General features: G+C 56.6%; 4 protein-coding genes across 4 annotated transcripts; 2 read left to right on the forward strand and 2 right to left on the reverse strand.

Annotated features, from left to right (window-relative positions):
- Positions 1 to 3,701: 3,701 nt before the first annotated feature.
- GCG54_00009834 (UPF0507 protein) lies at positions 3,702 to 7,871 on the reverse strand (the record flags this gene model as incomplete). Its single annotated transcript, XM_045409772.1, has 3 exons — positions 3,702 to 4,489; positions 4,537 to 7,473; positions 7,535 to 7,871. The coding sequence occupies 3 exons, from the start codon at positions 7,869 to 7,871 to the stop codon at positions 3,702 to 3,704; spliced, it is 4,062 nt and encodes a 1,353-aa protein (XP_045271309.1).
- A 1,331-nt stretch (positions 7,872 to 9,202) lies between these two features.
- Positions 9,203 to 10,485, forward strand: GCG54_00009835 (uncharacterized protein; the record flags this gene model as incomplete). Its single annotated transcript, XM_045409773.1, has 3 exons — positions 9,203 to 10,118; positions 10,188 to 10,346; positions 10,397 to 10,485. The coding sequence occupies 3 exons, from the start codon at positions 9,203 to 9,205 to the stop codon at positions 10,483 to 10,485; spliced, it is 1,164 nt and encodes a 387-aa protein (XP_045271310.1).
- A 594-nt stretch (positions 10,486 to 11,079) lies between these two features.
- GCG54_00009836 (NADH-cytochrome b5 reductase 2) lies at positions 11,080 to 12,093 on the reverse strand (the record flags this gene model as incomplete). The annotated part of the gene is made up of 3 exons (XM_045409774.1): positions 11,080 to 11,627; positions 11,699 to 11,776; positions 11,832 to 12,093. The coding sequence occupies 3 exons, from the start codon at positions 12,091 to 12,093 to the stop codon at positions 11,080 to 11,082; spliced, it is 888 nt and encodes a 295-aa protein (XP_045271311.1).
- Positions 12,094 to 13,130: 1,037 nt separating this feature from the next.
- On the forward strand, positions 13,131 to 13,899 carry GCG54_00009837 (uncharacterized protein; the record flags this gene model as incomplete). The annotated part of the gene is made up of 4 exons (XM_045409775.1): positions 13,131 to 13,145; positions 13,216 to 13,289; positions 13,367 to 13,381; positions 13,434 to 13,899. The coding sequence occupies 4 exons, from the start codon at positions 13,131 to 13,133 to the stop codon at positions 13,897 to 13,899; spliced, it is 570 nt and encodes a 189-aa protein (XP_045271312.1).
- Between the last annotated feature and the right edge of the window lie 837 nt (positions 13,900 to 14,736).

Consider the following 14,736-nt stretch of genomic DNA (forward strand, 5'->3'; position numbering starts at 1 on the left):
TGGGCCTGCTGAACCTTGACGAGGGCGTGTGTGGTGGTCGACGGGAATGGGAATGGGTCTGGTACAACGCAGCGATGGGGGTGGGCTGCGCATGCCCGGCTTGGTGTTCCCGGGGTCCCATGGACGGATCGTGGACCGAGACCTGGAAGACTACGTCTGTCTTGTGCTTACCGACATACGACGGCAGGGGGGGACGCAAAAAGCAGCAATTGAGAGATACGTATTGGGTCGTGTATTTTTCTCTCCTCGTGCGTAGCATCAGAAGAGACGAAGAGAATGACATGGGGGGTGGGAGCAGATCAGCCACGAGCGAACGACGACAGAACGACGGTCTGCTGGATGATGGAGCTACTGCAGCTTCTCTTCTGCACTAAGAAAAGTCCCACCAAGGCGTTGAGAAGAGCAAATCTGAAACACGGGGTGGGAGGCTGCAAAGTCCATCATCTGCATGGCTGCTGCAGTCGAAGAAAGAGAGACGTTCGTCGGCCGCGTATCAGGGCATCGAGACGGCCTGGCTTGAGGTCACTTCACTGCGGTTTCTCGGTTGGGAAGGTGGAGACCCCGTTGAGGCGGAGCTCTGCATTTGATACTGTCTACACTGTCTTTGATCGCGTTGATCTAATAGAAAGTGACCGTTTGAACGGCAATATCAAGACACTGTATGTCATCAACCACTCACCGTCCACAACAGCATCTTCCGTCGTCTGCCCCCCCTGCACAGCGGCTATGACTCATTTTTAGACACATGGCACCGACTAGCCCGGCCGTGCATTAGCCCTCTGCTCAACCTCTTGGCGCCTCTGTCTCTCTCTCTCTCCACTATCAAAAAGATGGAGCTGCCTTAGCTTCCCCCACACAGACGAGAGCAGGGGTGACAGACTGGACGAACACAACATCAACAAATGGCGACACGGACGAACCTAGACGCGGTAGCGATGCGTGTATTCGTAGTAAGCCATGGACCGTGGACCGTCATCCGACGCGATGTCATGCGTCGCCGTGACATGCGATGCGATGCGCTCAGATGCGGTTGCGCTCCCTCCAGCGTCCGTCGCGTCGAGGAACAACCGCAGCACCCCCGCGTCTCACTCGCGAGGGCATTCCCAACTCGTCTTTCCTGTCCGTCCCGTGTGCGCTCTGCCTGCCAGCGCACCTCGCAGTCCTCACTCCTCCTTCAACACTTCCTCTCTCCCGCCCTCGCCCGCCTCATTTCCCTCCGCCTCACCTGACACCAGCGCCCTCGACCGATTCCAGGGCACACCAGAAATTAACAAAAACAGTCGAGGGAAAGAAAAGGCCAGGCGGCTCCCAAGATTACCAGGCGCCTGTCGCATTTCCTTCCGAGACAGCATCGATGCGCAGCGGGGCGTCGGCTGTTTCTTTTTCCTGCCCGCAATCTAAAACAGCCGCTTGCTAACCGCCCGGGCGGCTACACAGCACCCGATCCTCGGCGGCGGCCCTGGGTGGACGGTGGTGGTCCCACGGCGGACGGCGCTTACAACAGAGCATGGTGGAACGAAAGATGGAAAAGTGCTAAGCGGGGGTGGTCTCACGACAGTCAGCAGGTCCATCGGTCAGCACTCTCACCATCATCCCAGAGGCAGAGAGAGAGAGGCAGCCTCCCAGCCGCCCGCCGTCTCACTCTGTAACACCCTCAGCCTTCACGACCCGACCCCAAAGACGGCCCCGAAGTCGGCCCCCGGACGATGAAGCTGACGATCATGTGCGCCTGCCTCGTTCCCCTCAATGGATCCGCTTCGTCATCGGAAGACGATATAGCCGCGCAAGTCTCACTCTCACTCTCACCCTCACCGAAGGCCTACCTACCTCACCCGCCGCCGCAATGTCTAAGCCTCACCATACAACCGCCCTCTGCAACGCTGAACCACAGCAGCCTTGTCGTGAAAAAATTAAAAAGAATCACCATCCGCGGGCCCTCATATAGTGCGGCGGCAAGCACCGTCTCCCAGATCCCTTTCCAGCCCGGTGATTCGCACCTCGCACCCATACCATCTCGGCAATCGTCGTCCCATTCAACGGGGGATGGGAGCACCGTGACCTTTTCCCACTGACCACAGACCCCACAAGCCTCTCTCTCCATCCTGCCCCCGGCCGTTGCACAGCCGCACAAGGCGCTTAACCTCCCTCCCCTCCTCCTCTCTTCCATCTTTAAGCGCCTCATCCTCGGTTTCCTCCCTCTCTTTCTCTCTCGCTTACCTCAGGTACGTACCCCCTCACCACCGCCCCACCTCTTCCCGTGGCCCGTGCCCCTTCCCGTCCAAGTCAAATCCCTTCCAGCCAATCAAAACCAGAACCTCAACGCGCCGCCCAATCTCGACGCGCCGCAGATCCCCCCTCGCCCAATCGGGAACGCCCACCAGCCCAAGACCCGTGTCGCGACCGCTCCATTGGCCCAGCCGTCCTCCCGGGATGTTTCACGACCGCCTTTTTGTTTCTCGATCCAATGGTCCCCCGGGCCCTGTCTTCTTCCCTCTCTCTCTATTCCTGCATGATGACCTTTTGCCCACTTTTGCAATCGTTGCATATTAGTGTAGCTACCCAGCTAGCGAGACAAGGAAGAATGAGTCACAAAGCGTTGGCCGTCAAGTGGGGAAGAAGACGTCGCTTCCAAGAAACCCATGGCTGATCTTCGCAAGAAAAAAATGCCACGCCCACCCCCGGCAGTTCGGGTTTGGTGCTGCCCTACACCTACACCAAAAAAGAAGAACGCCTGGGCTCGGAGCATGCCCGGTCTGCCCGGAAAAATCGGGGTGGCTGGGTCCTCTCTCCCCCATCACATCCAACTCACCTGCCTTTCCACAACCTTCACCGTGGTGAGTATCCAAAGGAAAAAGCCGGAAAAGGACACCATGGCAATTACGCCCGGCTTCCCATCGAGAATACGGTCAAGCCCTACACGAACTCTTGCAACCCCCGTCCGCGTCGGGTTCTTGAATCATATGAACCGGGACCCAGCGGCCAACACACACCGACATACAGTCATCAACCCCCAAGGAAAAGAATTTTCAGACAAGGGACCATGTAAGTCAAGACACGTGGAAAGAATCCAGGGCATCCATCGGATACACTTTCCAAAGAGAAAAATATTCTGGGTTGTGTTTGTGGTCTGTAGTATCCATCGTCTATTCTGCGTGTCCCAGGAAAACGGGCACCCCTCGTCCGCCGAACCCACCACCGTCTAGTTTAAACCCACGCCAAGGACGCCAGAAGGGTATCCATCATAAAGGAGAGAGGGAAAGGAAAAAAAGAGGACACACGCACAAGACAGAATCGAACAAGTGGTCTACTTGCTACATCGAGAGAGACGCAAGAGAAAAAAAAAGTTTCGTTTCGAGTGTTTGATGGGAAAACTCGGGAAGTGTGTGGTCTTGTCTCATGCAAGGTGAGGTGAGGTGGCCCCATTCATCCCACACACACCTACACACCCAGCGCCGCCCGTGTCTTTCTCCAAGTGTTGCTGCTGCTGCTGCTGCTGCTGCAACGTCGTCCCGAGGTGGTCATCCGTCCCACCCGTCACCCAGTCACAGCCACCCGATGCCCCCAGACGCGTCGCATTTCCCATACCACGCGTCGCTCTTGGTGTTGAGGTTTGCTCCAACGACCGACGTGTATGCACATCATCCCAGGCAGCCCGCAGACCATACCAAAGCAGACAGCCGAACATGGAACCGGGGGCGAGGCTAAAATCCTGCTACTGCATTCGCCACCGCCTCGTCGCCCGCTCCCAGCCTGCTGCTACTGCTGCCGACTCCATTGCTGGTGCCGGCTGATGCTGCTGCTGCTGTTGCTGCTGTTGCTGCTGCACCCGCGCTGCTGGCTCCCTCGCCCGCATCCACCATCCTTCCCATCCCCATGCCGTCGTGCATCGATTGACTCATACTCGACTGCCCTGAAACAACCTCCGCCATCGTCGCAAGTTCCGCCTTGCCTTCCCTCAGCCGGCGCAGAGCCCTCATCATCCCGTCGAGCCGGAGTCTTTCTTGGATCACCATTCCCTTGGCGAATTCCTTGATCGCCCGTCGCCCCATCTTCTCGTGCAGGTCCTGCCATCCGGCAAGTTCCCCGGCCACTACTTGCTGGTGGTACCGGAGCTCTCGACCGAGATCGTCTACTTGCTCCTGTGACTGTCGCGCCTTCTCCTCGCGCTCCTCGTTGAGTCGCTGTCGCGTGTCGTCCAGTAGTCCGAGTGGCCACCGTGTCGATCGGTTGAGCGAGTTATAGTTTCGCTCCACTGCCTTGCGGGCGGTCGAGATTTGTGTGATGAGCGCCGGTGGCCGCGCCAGGGCTGACAGGAGGCCTTGGATCGTCGATTGCGATGCGAGAAATGTGGAGTGGAATATGGCGTAAGGGTTCGATTGCATCGGCGTCACGGTGCGTACGTATGATTCCAATGCGGTGGTGTATGCCAGTGGCAAGAACGGCAGCGTTGACACGGCGCGGTGCAGAAGAGCTGCTGCATCATGAAGGTCTGGAAGCGTTAGCAGGTGAACATTGAATCGAAGGGGCGAGGCTTACCTGATGCAACGATTCCAATGGCGTTGACTCTTCTGGCCACGCTCTTGGTGGAATAGTTGACGCTCCGCACCATCTCTCTGGCGTGGTCGACAAACTGCTCGACCTCCCGCACATCCTTCATAGGCTCGTACTCTTCCCGCACCTTCTCAGCTCGTGTTTCCGCCTTCAGATTGCTTCTCTGCTCCATCATACCCAGCTGGATATCGGGCACGAGGAAGAACTCCCACAGCATCTCGTGCGTCGCAAATGTGGGGTGCTGGAGCATGATCTTGAGGAACCAGTCGGTCCTAGTCTGGATGTCCCGCAGGACTGCTCTCGACGGCTTCGACGGGATCTGGAACGGCGACCGCACCCCGGCTACGGCGGGTATCCACGACGCCGGGTTCTCAAGCGCGAGAAGATTGCCGAGATGCTCGAAATCGGAGAGGTTGCGGCGGCTAGTCGTGACAGTGTAGCTCATGTGGTCGGCGGGGGCGGCCGATTTCAAGACCAAGCGAATGGTCGCATCTTCAACAAAAAAGGCCCTTACGACACCGGTGATACGGGCATCCGCCGCAGGGGGCATGCTAAACAGTGCCAAGTCGTCAATCTTATTTCGAATGTCGTCGTCTTTGGCCAGCTCGACGGCCGTCAGGCTCCGGAGCTCTCGGGCTGCAACGTCGACTCGTGCGTCCACATACAACGTCCTCACCATGTCCAGCCGGCCATACTTGCTGGCGACCATCAACGGTGTAAATTTCTTTTCATTGGTTGCATTGACGTCAACATCGCATTGCTGAAGAACCCTGGCTGCGAGATGGGGATCGTTCACAATGTGAAGCAGCGTATTCCCCTTGCCATCCACATGGTTGTCAATGTGGAGCGGAAGCCCGTCACCCTGGGCTTCCGTGGCCGCGTCAAGGCCGGCATCCACCATTTCATGGTAATGCACATGGTCATAGGAGCGACACAACGCAAAAAGTGGCGTCTGGCCGTTCTTGTCTTTTTGCCGCCAGGGAACTAATTTCCCTATGCGAGATATGAGGAACGGCGCGTGGAACAAGTAATGCGCGCAGCTGCGCCCCCAAATGTCCTGTTGCGCGAGGTATTCCTTGAGGCGCTCTTTTGACGCAGCCGCCATGACAAAGTTGAGGAGGGTGTTAATCATCTCCGCGTGACCTAATTGAACAGCGGCGCTTAGCAGTGTCGTATCCTCGTTGTTAATGTCGTCGAGAATCATCTTTGGCGGGTAGTACTCGTCTAGCGACAACAGGTATTTGAGAACCTCGGGCCTCTCGTTCTGCACGGCCATCATTAAAAGTGACTCGCCAAAGGAATTGTGTGTCTGCGATAAGCGATCAATGGAGATATCGCCTTCCAGCACGCTGCCGATAGTCCCATTACTTGTCGCTCTTGAGTGGTAAGAAATCTCAGATCCGCTGGACATGCTTCTTGTGTCCATGGCTACTCGCTTCACTTTTCGTGGCGCAGGAGGCAGGGGGAAATCGAGTTCTACATCGCTGTCCTCGACTTGGAACGGAAATACGTGGCTCAGGCCGGAGCCAGAGGAGAAGCGATCGGACGCTGTAGCCGCCGTGGAAGATCGCCTGGACGCAGAACCATTCGTGTAACTCCACGTGCCTGACGGCCGGCGACTTGATACTGGTGAGTCATAGATATCATCGTCGACAATCGCATTCGAGTCCAGCTCCATGATCCGTTTGACTCCATCCATCGTTCCATTGCAGACGGCATCCCAGAGCGACTTGTTTCGCTTGCTGGCTCTTCTCAGGCCTGATGAATCCAGAGCGAGGTAAGCCAAGACGGCTTCAAAGGTACTCAGGGCGTATCCCATTTCGCCATTGTCGACGTCGTCAATGAAAATGAATTGGCGAATGTAGATGAGACGTGCATGCAAATGCCTGACTTGAGCTCGAATAACCACAAACAGGAGTAGCGACACGAGAGTGTCAGCATTGACGGTTAGAGTAGGTTTCTCTGATGAAGAGGCCGCTTGCGCCCGGGAGAGGTCCGTCAGATGCGTGACGACCTTGATGGTCGACAGCAACAGGTCAAGCATCTCTTGTGGGCTCAGGGCGAGAGCCATCTTTTTGAACTCCTCCACGGCAAGGCCCAGTTGTATCGTCAGCTCGTGCTTCCCACGCCAGCCGCCCTCAATGACAATACCCAGCTGCGACAAGTCGATGAACTCCATCTGCCGGATCTTGGCCTCTAATTCGAGATCGTACGGCCGCTTCATTGCGCTGAGGCGTGGGAACAGGAGGTGGTGTACGTTTTCGGTGACGTATCGTTCGATGAGCCTCTCAACCCGAGGTCCAGTCAGATCCGTCGTCGCGCCAAGCATTGAGAGCTGTTGTTTGTCGACCCCTTGGAACAAGTCAATGGCCGCCGTCACCGCAGTCTCGAGAGAAGCCCTCATAACGTCCTCGTCGTCCTCTGCGTAGAAGTTTTCCGCCACTGGCAACCCATTAGGTATGCCGTTGGGTCTTTTGGCAGCGTTCATGCTGTTGGAGCGCGCATTTTTCATGGCAGTCGCAATTGGTCCCTCGGGCTCGGGGTCGGGTATGCGCATCGCCGAGGGGGGCGGCGGCAGCGGTCGCTCGAAGACGGTGGTAAACTCGCGGAACAGCTTCTCCAGGCCGGGTTGCATTTGTCGCGCAATGATCGGAAAGTGATTTAGCAGGTCGTGGAAGCTCTTGATGTCCTTCTTGCGGGGCAGCATGGCGCCCTCGCCTTCCATTGCCGCCGATCGACTCCGCTCGAGCGCTTGTATTCTCGCGATGCCCTCGATCAGCACGGCCGGCACAATCTTGATCTCGTCCCATACTCCCACGAGGGGTCGAGAGATGTAGTAAATCAACCATTGGCGGGGCTCGAGCAGGTCGGGATACCATGTCGCGTCGTTGAGCAGTTGAGCCTGGGCAAGGGACTTGAAGCCTAGGTCGCATACGTCAGCTGATGTCTTTGATGGGCTGTCTGGTCAGCAGGATGGGCGCACCCTTATTACTGTAGACATGCGTATCCTTAATGACGACTGTGCGGCCGTTGATGGTCTGGTACTGCTTCGCCTTCCCCCTCAGCTCCCGTAGGTTTTGTGCAGCATCCTTGCCACCGGCGGCAGCGGCAGTGTTGGAGGCGGGTATGCGCAAGACGTGGCTAGCTAGGAACTCCTCGGAAGTGATGACCTCGTTGAAGGTCGAGCCGCTCTCGGACTCGCGCGAGGTGAGGAGCACATCGGTGGTCGGGACCAGGAGGATGTGATGGTGGACCGGCGTGCACTGTGACGGCAGGGAGCTTCGGAAGAAGGCAGCGAGGAATGGATTTAGGGGTTGCATTCATTCGACTGGCGCTGGACGTTCTCGACCAGCTCACCCGGCCGGGAAGCCAGGATTGCAAGAGAGGAGGAGGGGAGGAAGAGGACGAGAGAGAGCGGATGGCGATCGGGTTGACGGCGGGTCGGAGGCACGGCGGTGCCGGGGTCGAAGCTGAGCAGGAGGATCGGATCGGCGGAGGTTCAAGGCGAGGTACGTCGGAAGTGACTGTGTCGGCGGTAGTGCGGGTGCGCGGAGAGGGCTGTCGGTGCCAACGTGACGCAGGATCGCGGGTGTCGTGTGTGGTCGAAAACAATAGGACCGTCGGTGTCGCTGTGGTGTTGAGTGTCGTTTCGTGATGACGATGGCAGGCAGACTAGGGAATGCAGGCTGGTGGTGCTGATGATCGCGATTCCCCTGGACAGATAGCCAGCAATGAAGCAGCATGGAAGGTGTGGAAGCTGATGTGGGCCACGGGCAGGCACTGACCTCATCCAGGTCCCGCTCCCACTGGACGCCGCTGCCAGGGGGACACCTGGCTGCTGCTGCTGGCCGCCAATGGCCTGCCGCCTCGGCGCTGAAGAGCTTCGCTGCCAGGAGCACGTTCCCCACTATTCCGGGGGCTCTGACCCTTCTGATTTGACAGCTGCCCTGAACGTGAGAGCGGGAGCCTGGGCGGAATGCGGAGAAAAAGATATCCGAGCAGGAGAGCCGCCTGCCTGGCCCGGTCTTAACCTTATCTTATCTGCTCCACTCCACAGGACGAACATCACAGGCAGCTGCAGTTGGCCGAACAGGCAGCCAGCGAGCCGCCTTGCCAGTTTGGGCCACCAGCCACACTGCCGCCTTCAAAGCCTCCAATCTCCTCTCCCCGAGAGCGCCCCTGTTCACGAACCCCTCAATTGGAGTCTCTTTCTGTTGGTGGCCAAGCCAAGCTGAGCAGCCAATTCGTTCAATAATTGCCCAGTTCGTTGGCGAGGTCGTCTGATGGGCCTCCTTTTGGCGCACGACTCAATGCTGCTCTCATGCAGGAGGCCGTCCACAACAGAGGCTGTAGACACATGATGGAGAAGGGATCGCAGCCTGCTTTCTCGTTACTCTTCCTCGTATAATTAGTAAGGACACCCGTTCCGTACATATGCAGCATTTGCCCTCAATGTCTTACTCATTTGCGCGTTGGTAATTAGTTTGGTTTATTCGCCTCATATCTCTCCCGATACTACTGACATCAATCCATTCCAAATATCCACGTTCTTTGTACGCCTAGCTTGCAGTCCATCTCGAGCTCATTTCGTGTCATCCAGCTCAATAAAGCACCTGCCATCCACGAAAGCTTCCGGGCCTGAATACGCCACATGGCTTCCTCCCCTGATTACGAGGCGCCAACCTCCACAGCGGCAAGCGAGACTTCTTCAACTGCAACCCAAGTAACTGCAAGCCATGGCTGTCTGCTATTTTCACCCCCAAGACATGACCATCCGGAGATCTCCCAAGCTCTCGAGGATATCCCTCGATATCTCTTTCGCGTCCATGCACCAAGCACCGCCGGCGAAACCACGGTCAAGCATGTCCTCTCAAAGGCGGCAACGCTCGCAAGACCCGGTGCTACTACCGACATATTCTCAATGCCAGTCCGAGAAGCTGCAGAGATGCTCAACTGCCACCTCCGTAACTGGCCCCGCGACAGCGACAACCTCATGTCATGGTCTAGCTCGCTCCTCTTCGCACTCCAGTACGCCCTCTACCGGAACATCAAGCCCAACCCCGATGACCTCGCAGATATTCAAGTGTTCGTGCTGGACACCTCTGGCCTCCCTCGGGGCGCATTCATCCCGGACACTGCCCTCTTGAATGTCTACACTGGCAAGGATTCCCACAGAGAATACAACCTCTCAAAAATTCGCCACCTCCGCCGGAATACCTCTTACAACTTTGGAGAGTACCTCTGTCAAGGGTCCCTGTCCATGGAAGGCCACTCGACCTCAACCAGCCTGCAGGACATCATAAGCCATGGTCTTTTCAAGCTCTGCCCTGAGATGGGGGAGCCGAACGAGAAGCCAGAGCTAGCCAAAAGAGTCTGCAAGCTGCGGACAGACTGCTTCGCGGCAACGACCTCTGCAACCCGGCTCGAGGTTCGCACGGCGTTGAGCCTTGCGATCGGTTGTTTCGGGGACGATTGGGCGTTGCCGATGATGGCTGCCCTACTATCATTTCGTAGACGGCGTCGCAACGACTCGGTGATCATCGACGCTTTCAAGGCTAATTTCTCAGGTCAGTTGTAACCATGTGGGAATAGTTAGATGTGTCAGGGAGTGAGATGGTTAGCTGACACAAGCACAGGCAAAGAGATGTTACGATATGACTTGGGGGCTCTCAAGTCCTTCTCGCACGAGAAACTCCCCGAGGTTTACCAGTTTGAGAAGATCATTCAAGACGTCCACAGCGACCAGTGCACGAGAGCGCTGGACTCTGTCATAGCTTCAACGATGAAGCTCTCTCGTGAGTCTCCCGCTACAAGTCCCTACCATTCGATGGCTAAGCGCTCGCAGTTTCTTCTCAGTCACCTGCGACACCGGCGAAGTTTGTGCCGCTGATTAACTACATTGATATTGATGAGGATGAAATATGGGATGTGTGATGTGTGATATCCTGCACCAGGAGCAGAATACTTTTCACATTTAACGAGACTATTGGATATGCTTCGGAATATCTTAAACGGGGAAAGAAGGTGATGTCGTGAGTAAAACTGTCAGTCATAGAAAACAAGTATGATATCTAAACTGAACGTCCTATTTATTACGAAAGTTGCTTACTTGACGACATATGCAAACTACCTTTGAAGTGACGCGAAGTTGATTACCCACGAACGAGAGGTACCAGAATGAAAAGCAAAAAGGATGAACCCGTATGATTGTTCCATGTCAATCGCAGAGTCTCACGCTCTACCGATTGAGCTAGCAAGGCGGGTCTACTGGGATGACGACAGGGGGCAGTTCCAGAGTCCATGGCGGCGCACACCTCTGCGCTGGAGGTTCTTGGCTAGTGCCCAGAGCGCTGAAGTTGACGCATTGTGCCCTGGAGCGAGCGCTGGAAAAATCGCAGCAGAGTGCCATCGATTCGTTGGTGTAAGTGGTCTATTTTGTACATGGCTGTCTGCGATCGAGACGCCATCCAGCCGGTATTTGTTGTTTGCGTACAATGAACAAAAGGAAATCATTACCTTCCATGCCCCCTAGAACTGGTGAATCTGGTCCTTGCGATACCCCAGCTCCTGCAGAATCCCAGGCGCGGTCCTCTTCCCGACCAGCGCCGCCTCCATCGCCGGCGGCCCGCACACAAACACCTTGGTCTCCGCCGTCTTCGGCACCGGCGCGACCTCCTCCAGCAGCTGCTTCGTCACATAGCCCTTGCGATACGGCGACCCGGCCACAGGGTTGCTGACCGTGTACACCGCCCTGAAGCGCCCCGGGAACTCCTTCTCGAACTCCTCAAACTCCTTCTTCAGGAGCACGTCCTGGTCCGAGTTGACGCCGAAGACGAGCGTGATGGCCGTCTTGTCCTGCGGGTTGCGCAGGATGCCCTGCGCGAGCTGGTAGATGGGCGTGATGCCCGCGCCGCCGGCAATGAGCGTCACGTGCGGGTAGCTGTTGGGCTTCCACTGGTGGCCCTTGAGCGTGGCCGCGAAGAGCAGCTTCTGGCCCGGCGCGAGGGAGTGCAGGTGCGTGCTCTGCTTGCCGTCGGGGTACTTCTTGACCATGAGCTCGAGGTAGCCGGCGTCGTCTGCGGGGCGAGGTGGTGTGTGAGCAACATGCAGCCTTGTTGGGTCGTATGATGGGGCGGTTTGGTCTTACCTAGTGGTTGGACGGGCGTGTATGGCCTCGCGACGGGGAACCATCGTCCTTCTGGCCATGACATTGTCAAGACGGCAGCTGTGATCTAGTTAGTCGCGAAATTGCATTCATGCTTCATGCGATTGACACTCACATGTTAATGACAGCCCGCTTACAGCATCCCTCTGCGGCAGCTTGAACCGCAGCCTCTTCGTGTTGTGATTCACCTGCTCAGAGCTCTCCAACGGCAGCGACACAAAAGCCGGGCCAGCTCCAAACACCTTTGGCGGCGCCCCTGATTCCGCCGCTGCGTTCCCGATCATCATCTTGGAGAAGATGCCCAGACCAATGCCCCCTGCCGCGACGGTGGCCGCGATTGTTGCGGGGCGGAACCGCCGTACCGTTACTGATGCCATGACTTGCTTGCTGTATGAATCCGAGAGTCTAATGCCGAGATCTGTGTGTCGTTCGTTGCCTGTACATACGATGTCTGATAAATGGTTCCAATGCTAAGAACCTTTTAAAAGACGACTGTCAATTATTTAAACCGACGTCACTGCTCAGCCTGCTGAGCTGAGTCGGGCAGGCCCGGGACCGAGACAGTGTGGATTCTGAGGTGATTGTGGGGTCCTGTAAGCCGGACAGCTCGGTCATCCCCAAAATGTCCGGACCCGATCGGTGCTTATAGGCTCCGATTGGCGACGTTTCTGCGGGTTAATGAGGGGCTGAAAGTCCAGGTTGCTAATATTGATCACAGAAAAAGGCCGAAAGCGAGGACATCTATATTAAACGGACGTTTTCGCTGTCCATATGGGGCGTATATCATCCAGCACCTGCACCGCGTTCCAACCTGCAGCATGCATGCATCAATTGGCAGCAGCACACTGTGCTCAATCTCCCATTGCCCGCGCGGGAGACCGGATGGACTTTTTGGAACTTTTGAAACGAAACAGCGAGCTGAGTGATGTATGTGCTATTGTCACACAACGCCGGGGAGCGTGCCGGCGGACCGTCCGCTGATCCCGCGAGAGGTGTGAGGCCGTGGTGACATGAGCGTGTTCATGCCGACGCTGGTCTGCGGCACAGCGAAGGCACCTCTGCTGTCAAGGGTGCTGCATACAAATCTTACAAGCGCAGTATTTCCTTACTGAGATGAGAAAGGGAGAAAACTGCTGCCTGGCACATTCCTTCGGTAGCCTGAGGCCATGAGGCGCGTTGTTCCCGGCAGCATTCCATCGGCACGCGCCTCCGCCGCATCTGATTCGCCAAGACATTGCCGGGCAGATGTTTGAGTTTGTTGGGGGTGGTGGAGCGGCGCAACCAACATCACCGGACATCTGTAGCAATCAGACGACAACGTACTCTCGTCGACCAACCAGGATCACGGTTTTAGTCACCTTTCCTCCATCGACGTTGGACAGCGAGCTAGTCGGTGTTCGGTGCATCTGTCGCCATGCAGGAATACGCTGTAAGACCGCCCCAGCTACCCGCAGCTTCAAGCCTCCAAGCATAGGACAGCTGAGCCAACATGGTGCTAGATGACGGAGTATAGCCAGAATGCTCAGCCGCATTTCAACCTATTAAGGATATTGGGCGGCTGGGGCAATGTCAAGTTTGTTAACCCCCGCTTCGGGCCGCACCTTGTCCACGCTTCTCCTCACTATTTCTTTGATCTCTAACCGTTGATAGTGGCCCGGGTCTCTTGTAAGAGCCTCCACCTCAATAACCGCAATCTATAATTGACCACCGTCAAAAGCATGCTGCGTAGTATGCTAGCAGGCACAGCAACAGCCGCCGTCGTCGGCCTCGCCGCATCCTTCGTCGGCGCCAGCATCTGGGGCACCGCCGGGCTGCCCTTCATCATCGGCTCCTCCCTCGGCTTCGTCCTCGGCAGCACGAGGTGGTACGTTGCCGCCTCGCAGGAAGCGCTGCTTCAGCTGGACAAGTACCCGTCCATCCTGCGCCTCCATCTCGTATCCAACTTCCCCTGGAAACCGGAGCTCGGCAGGCTGGGGGTCGAGTGGTACACCGCCCGCCGCTTCGGTTCAAACTGGCAGATGAAAAGCATGCTCATCGCCGCCTGGCTGACGGCCCAGCCCGCGCTGGACGAGATTCGCAATCGGAGGGAGACGGAGCTTGTGGAGGCGTACTCGAGACAGCGGATTCTTGAGAGGGTGAGCTCGAGTGAGCGGGAAGAACAAGACGATGGAGAGGAAACATAGCCAGTTCCGTAGTAGCTCGATAGCATGCCACAAAAGAATTGATCAACTATCAACTAACATCGGGATAATGATCTCGGCCTTGACGCAAGATATCACCGAGACGGAGCTCAGCTCAAAGCTTGAAACAGCTTGCCAGCTTCCCAAGGCACAGCTCCAGCTCAAACAGCTTCAGATAGCTCCGCCCCAAAGCTTGTTGCCTGCGATCGGTTCCCCCAAAGCCCTTCCGCCCGTTCAGTCAGCGGGTCCAAACCTGTGAGCTGAGCTCCAGTCTCGCTGAACTCTCTTCACGCATGGCATTTCGGTACCCCAACTTCGGAAAGAGGTGGGGGGTTTGGCAACTTGTGACGATAAACCTTGACTGGGTTGGTTGAAATGTTTACTCATCAAGCTTTCGCACCACCCCCTCTACGGAGACAAAGGGGGGTTCGCAGCCATGCTTCTTGGCATGCTCAAAGTCCTTTGACTTGAAGTCTTTCCATCTACTGCAGGTACCATTTGTCTAAGTCATAAGAAGGGAGTAAATATGCTCTAGAAAGACCAGCTAGTAGGTGTCGTCTTCCAGAAGCGCGCATAGACAGGCTCATGGCGGTCGTCGAATGTATTGACATGCCGCACAGATCAATCTGTATACCACATCCTGGTCATGCTTGCAATGCTGCTAACAGTATATCCCCCGGATCCCCATCTCTGCCAGACGTCATGCAACGCTCGTGCCGGCCTCCCGTTTTCGTATAACCACTTCAAGACCTATTCGAGCCCCAGCCGCCCGTCCATCACCAAGCAGCGACCCTGCTGTACCCGCAGTCGATGATGCGCGAGATCATGATCTGGAATGAC

The sequence above is a fragment of the Colletotrichum gloeosporioides genome (assembly GCF_011800055.1).
Source record: "Colletotrichum gloeosporioides strain Lc1 chromosome Unknown consensus_1, whole genome shotgun sequence".
In the NCBI taxonomy this organism is placed as follows: domain Eukaryota; kingdom Fungi; phylum Ascomycota; class Sordariomycetes; order Glomerellales; family Glomerellaceae; genus Colletotrichum; species Colletotrichum gloeosporioides.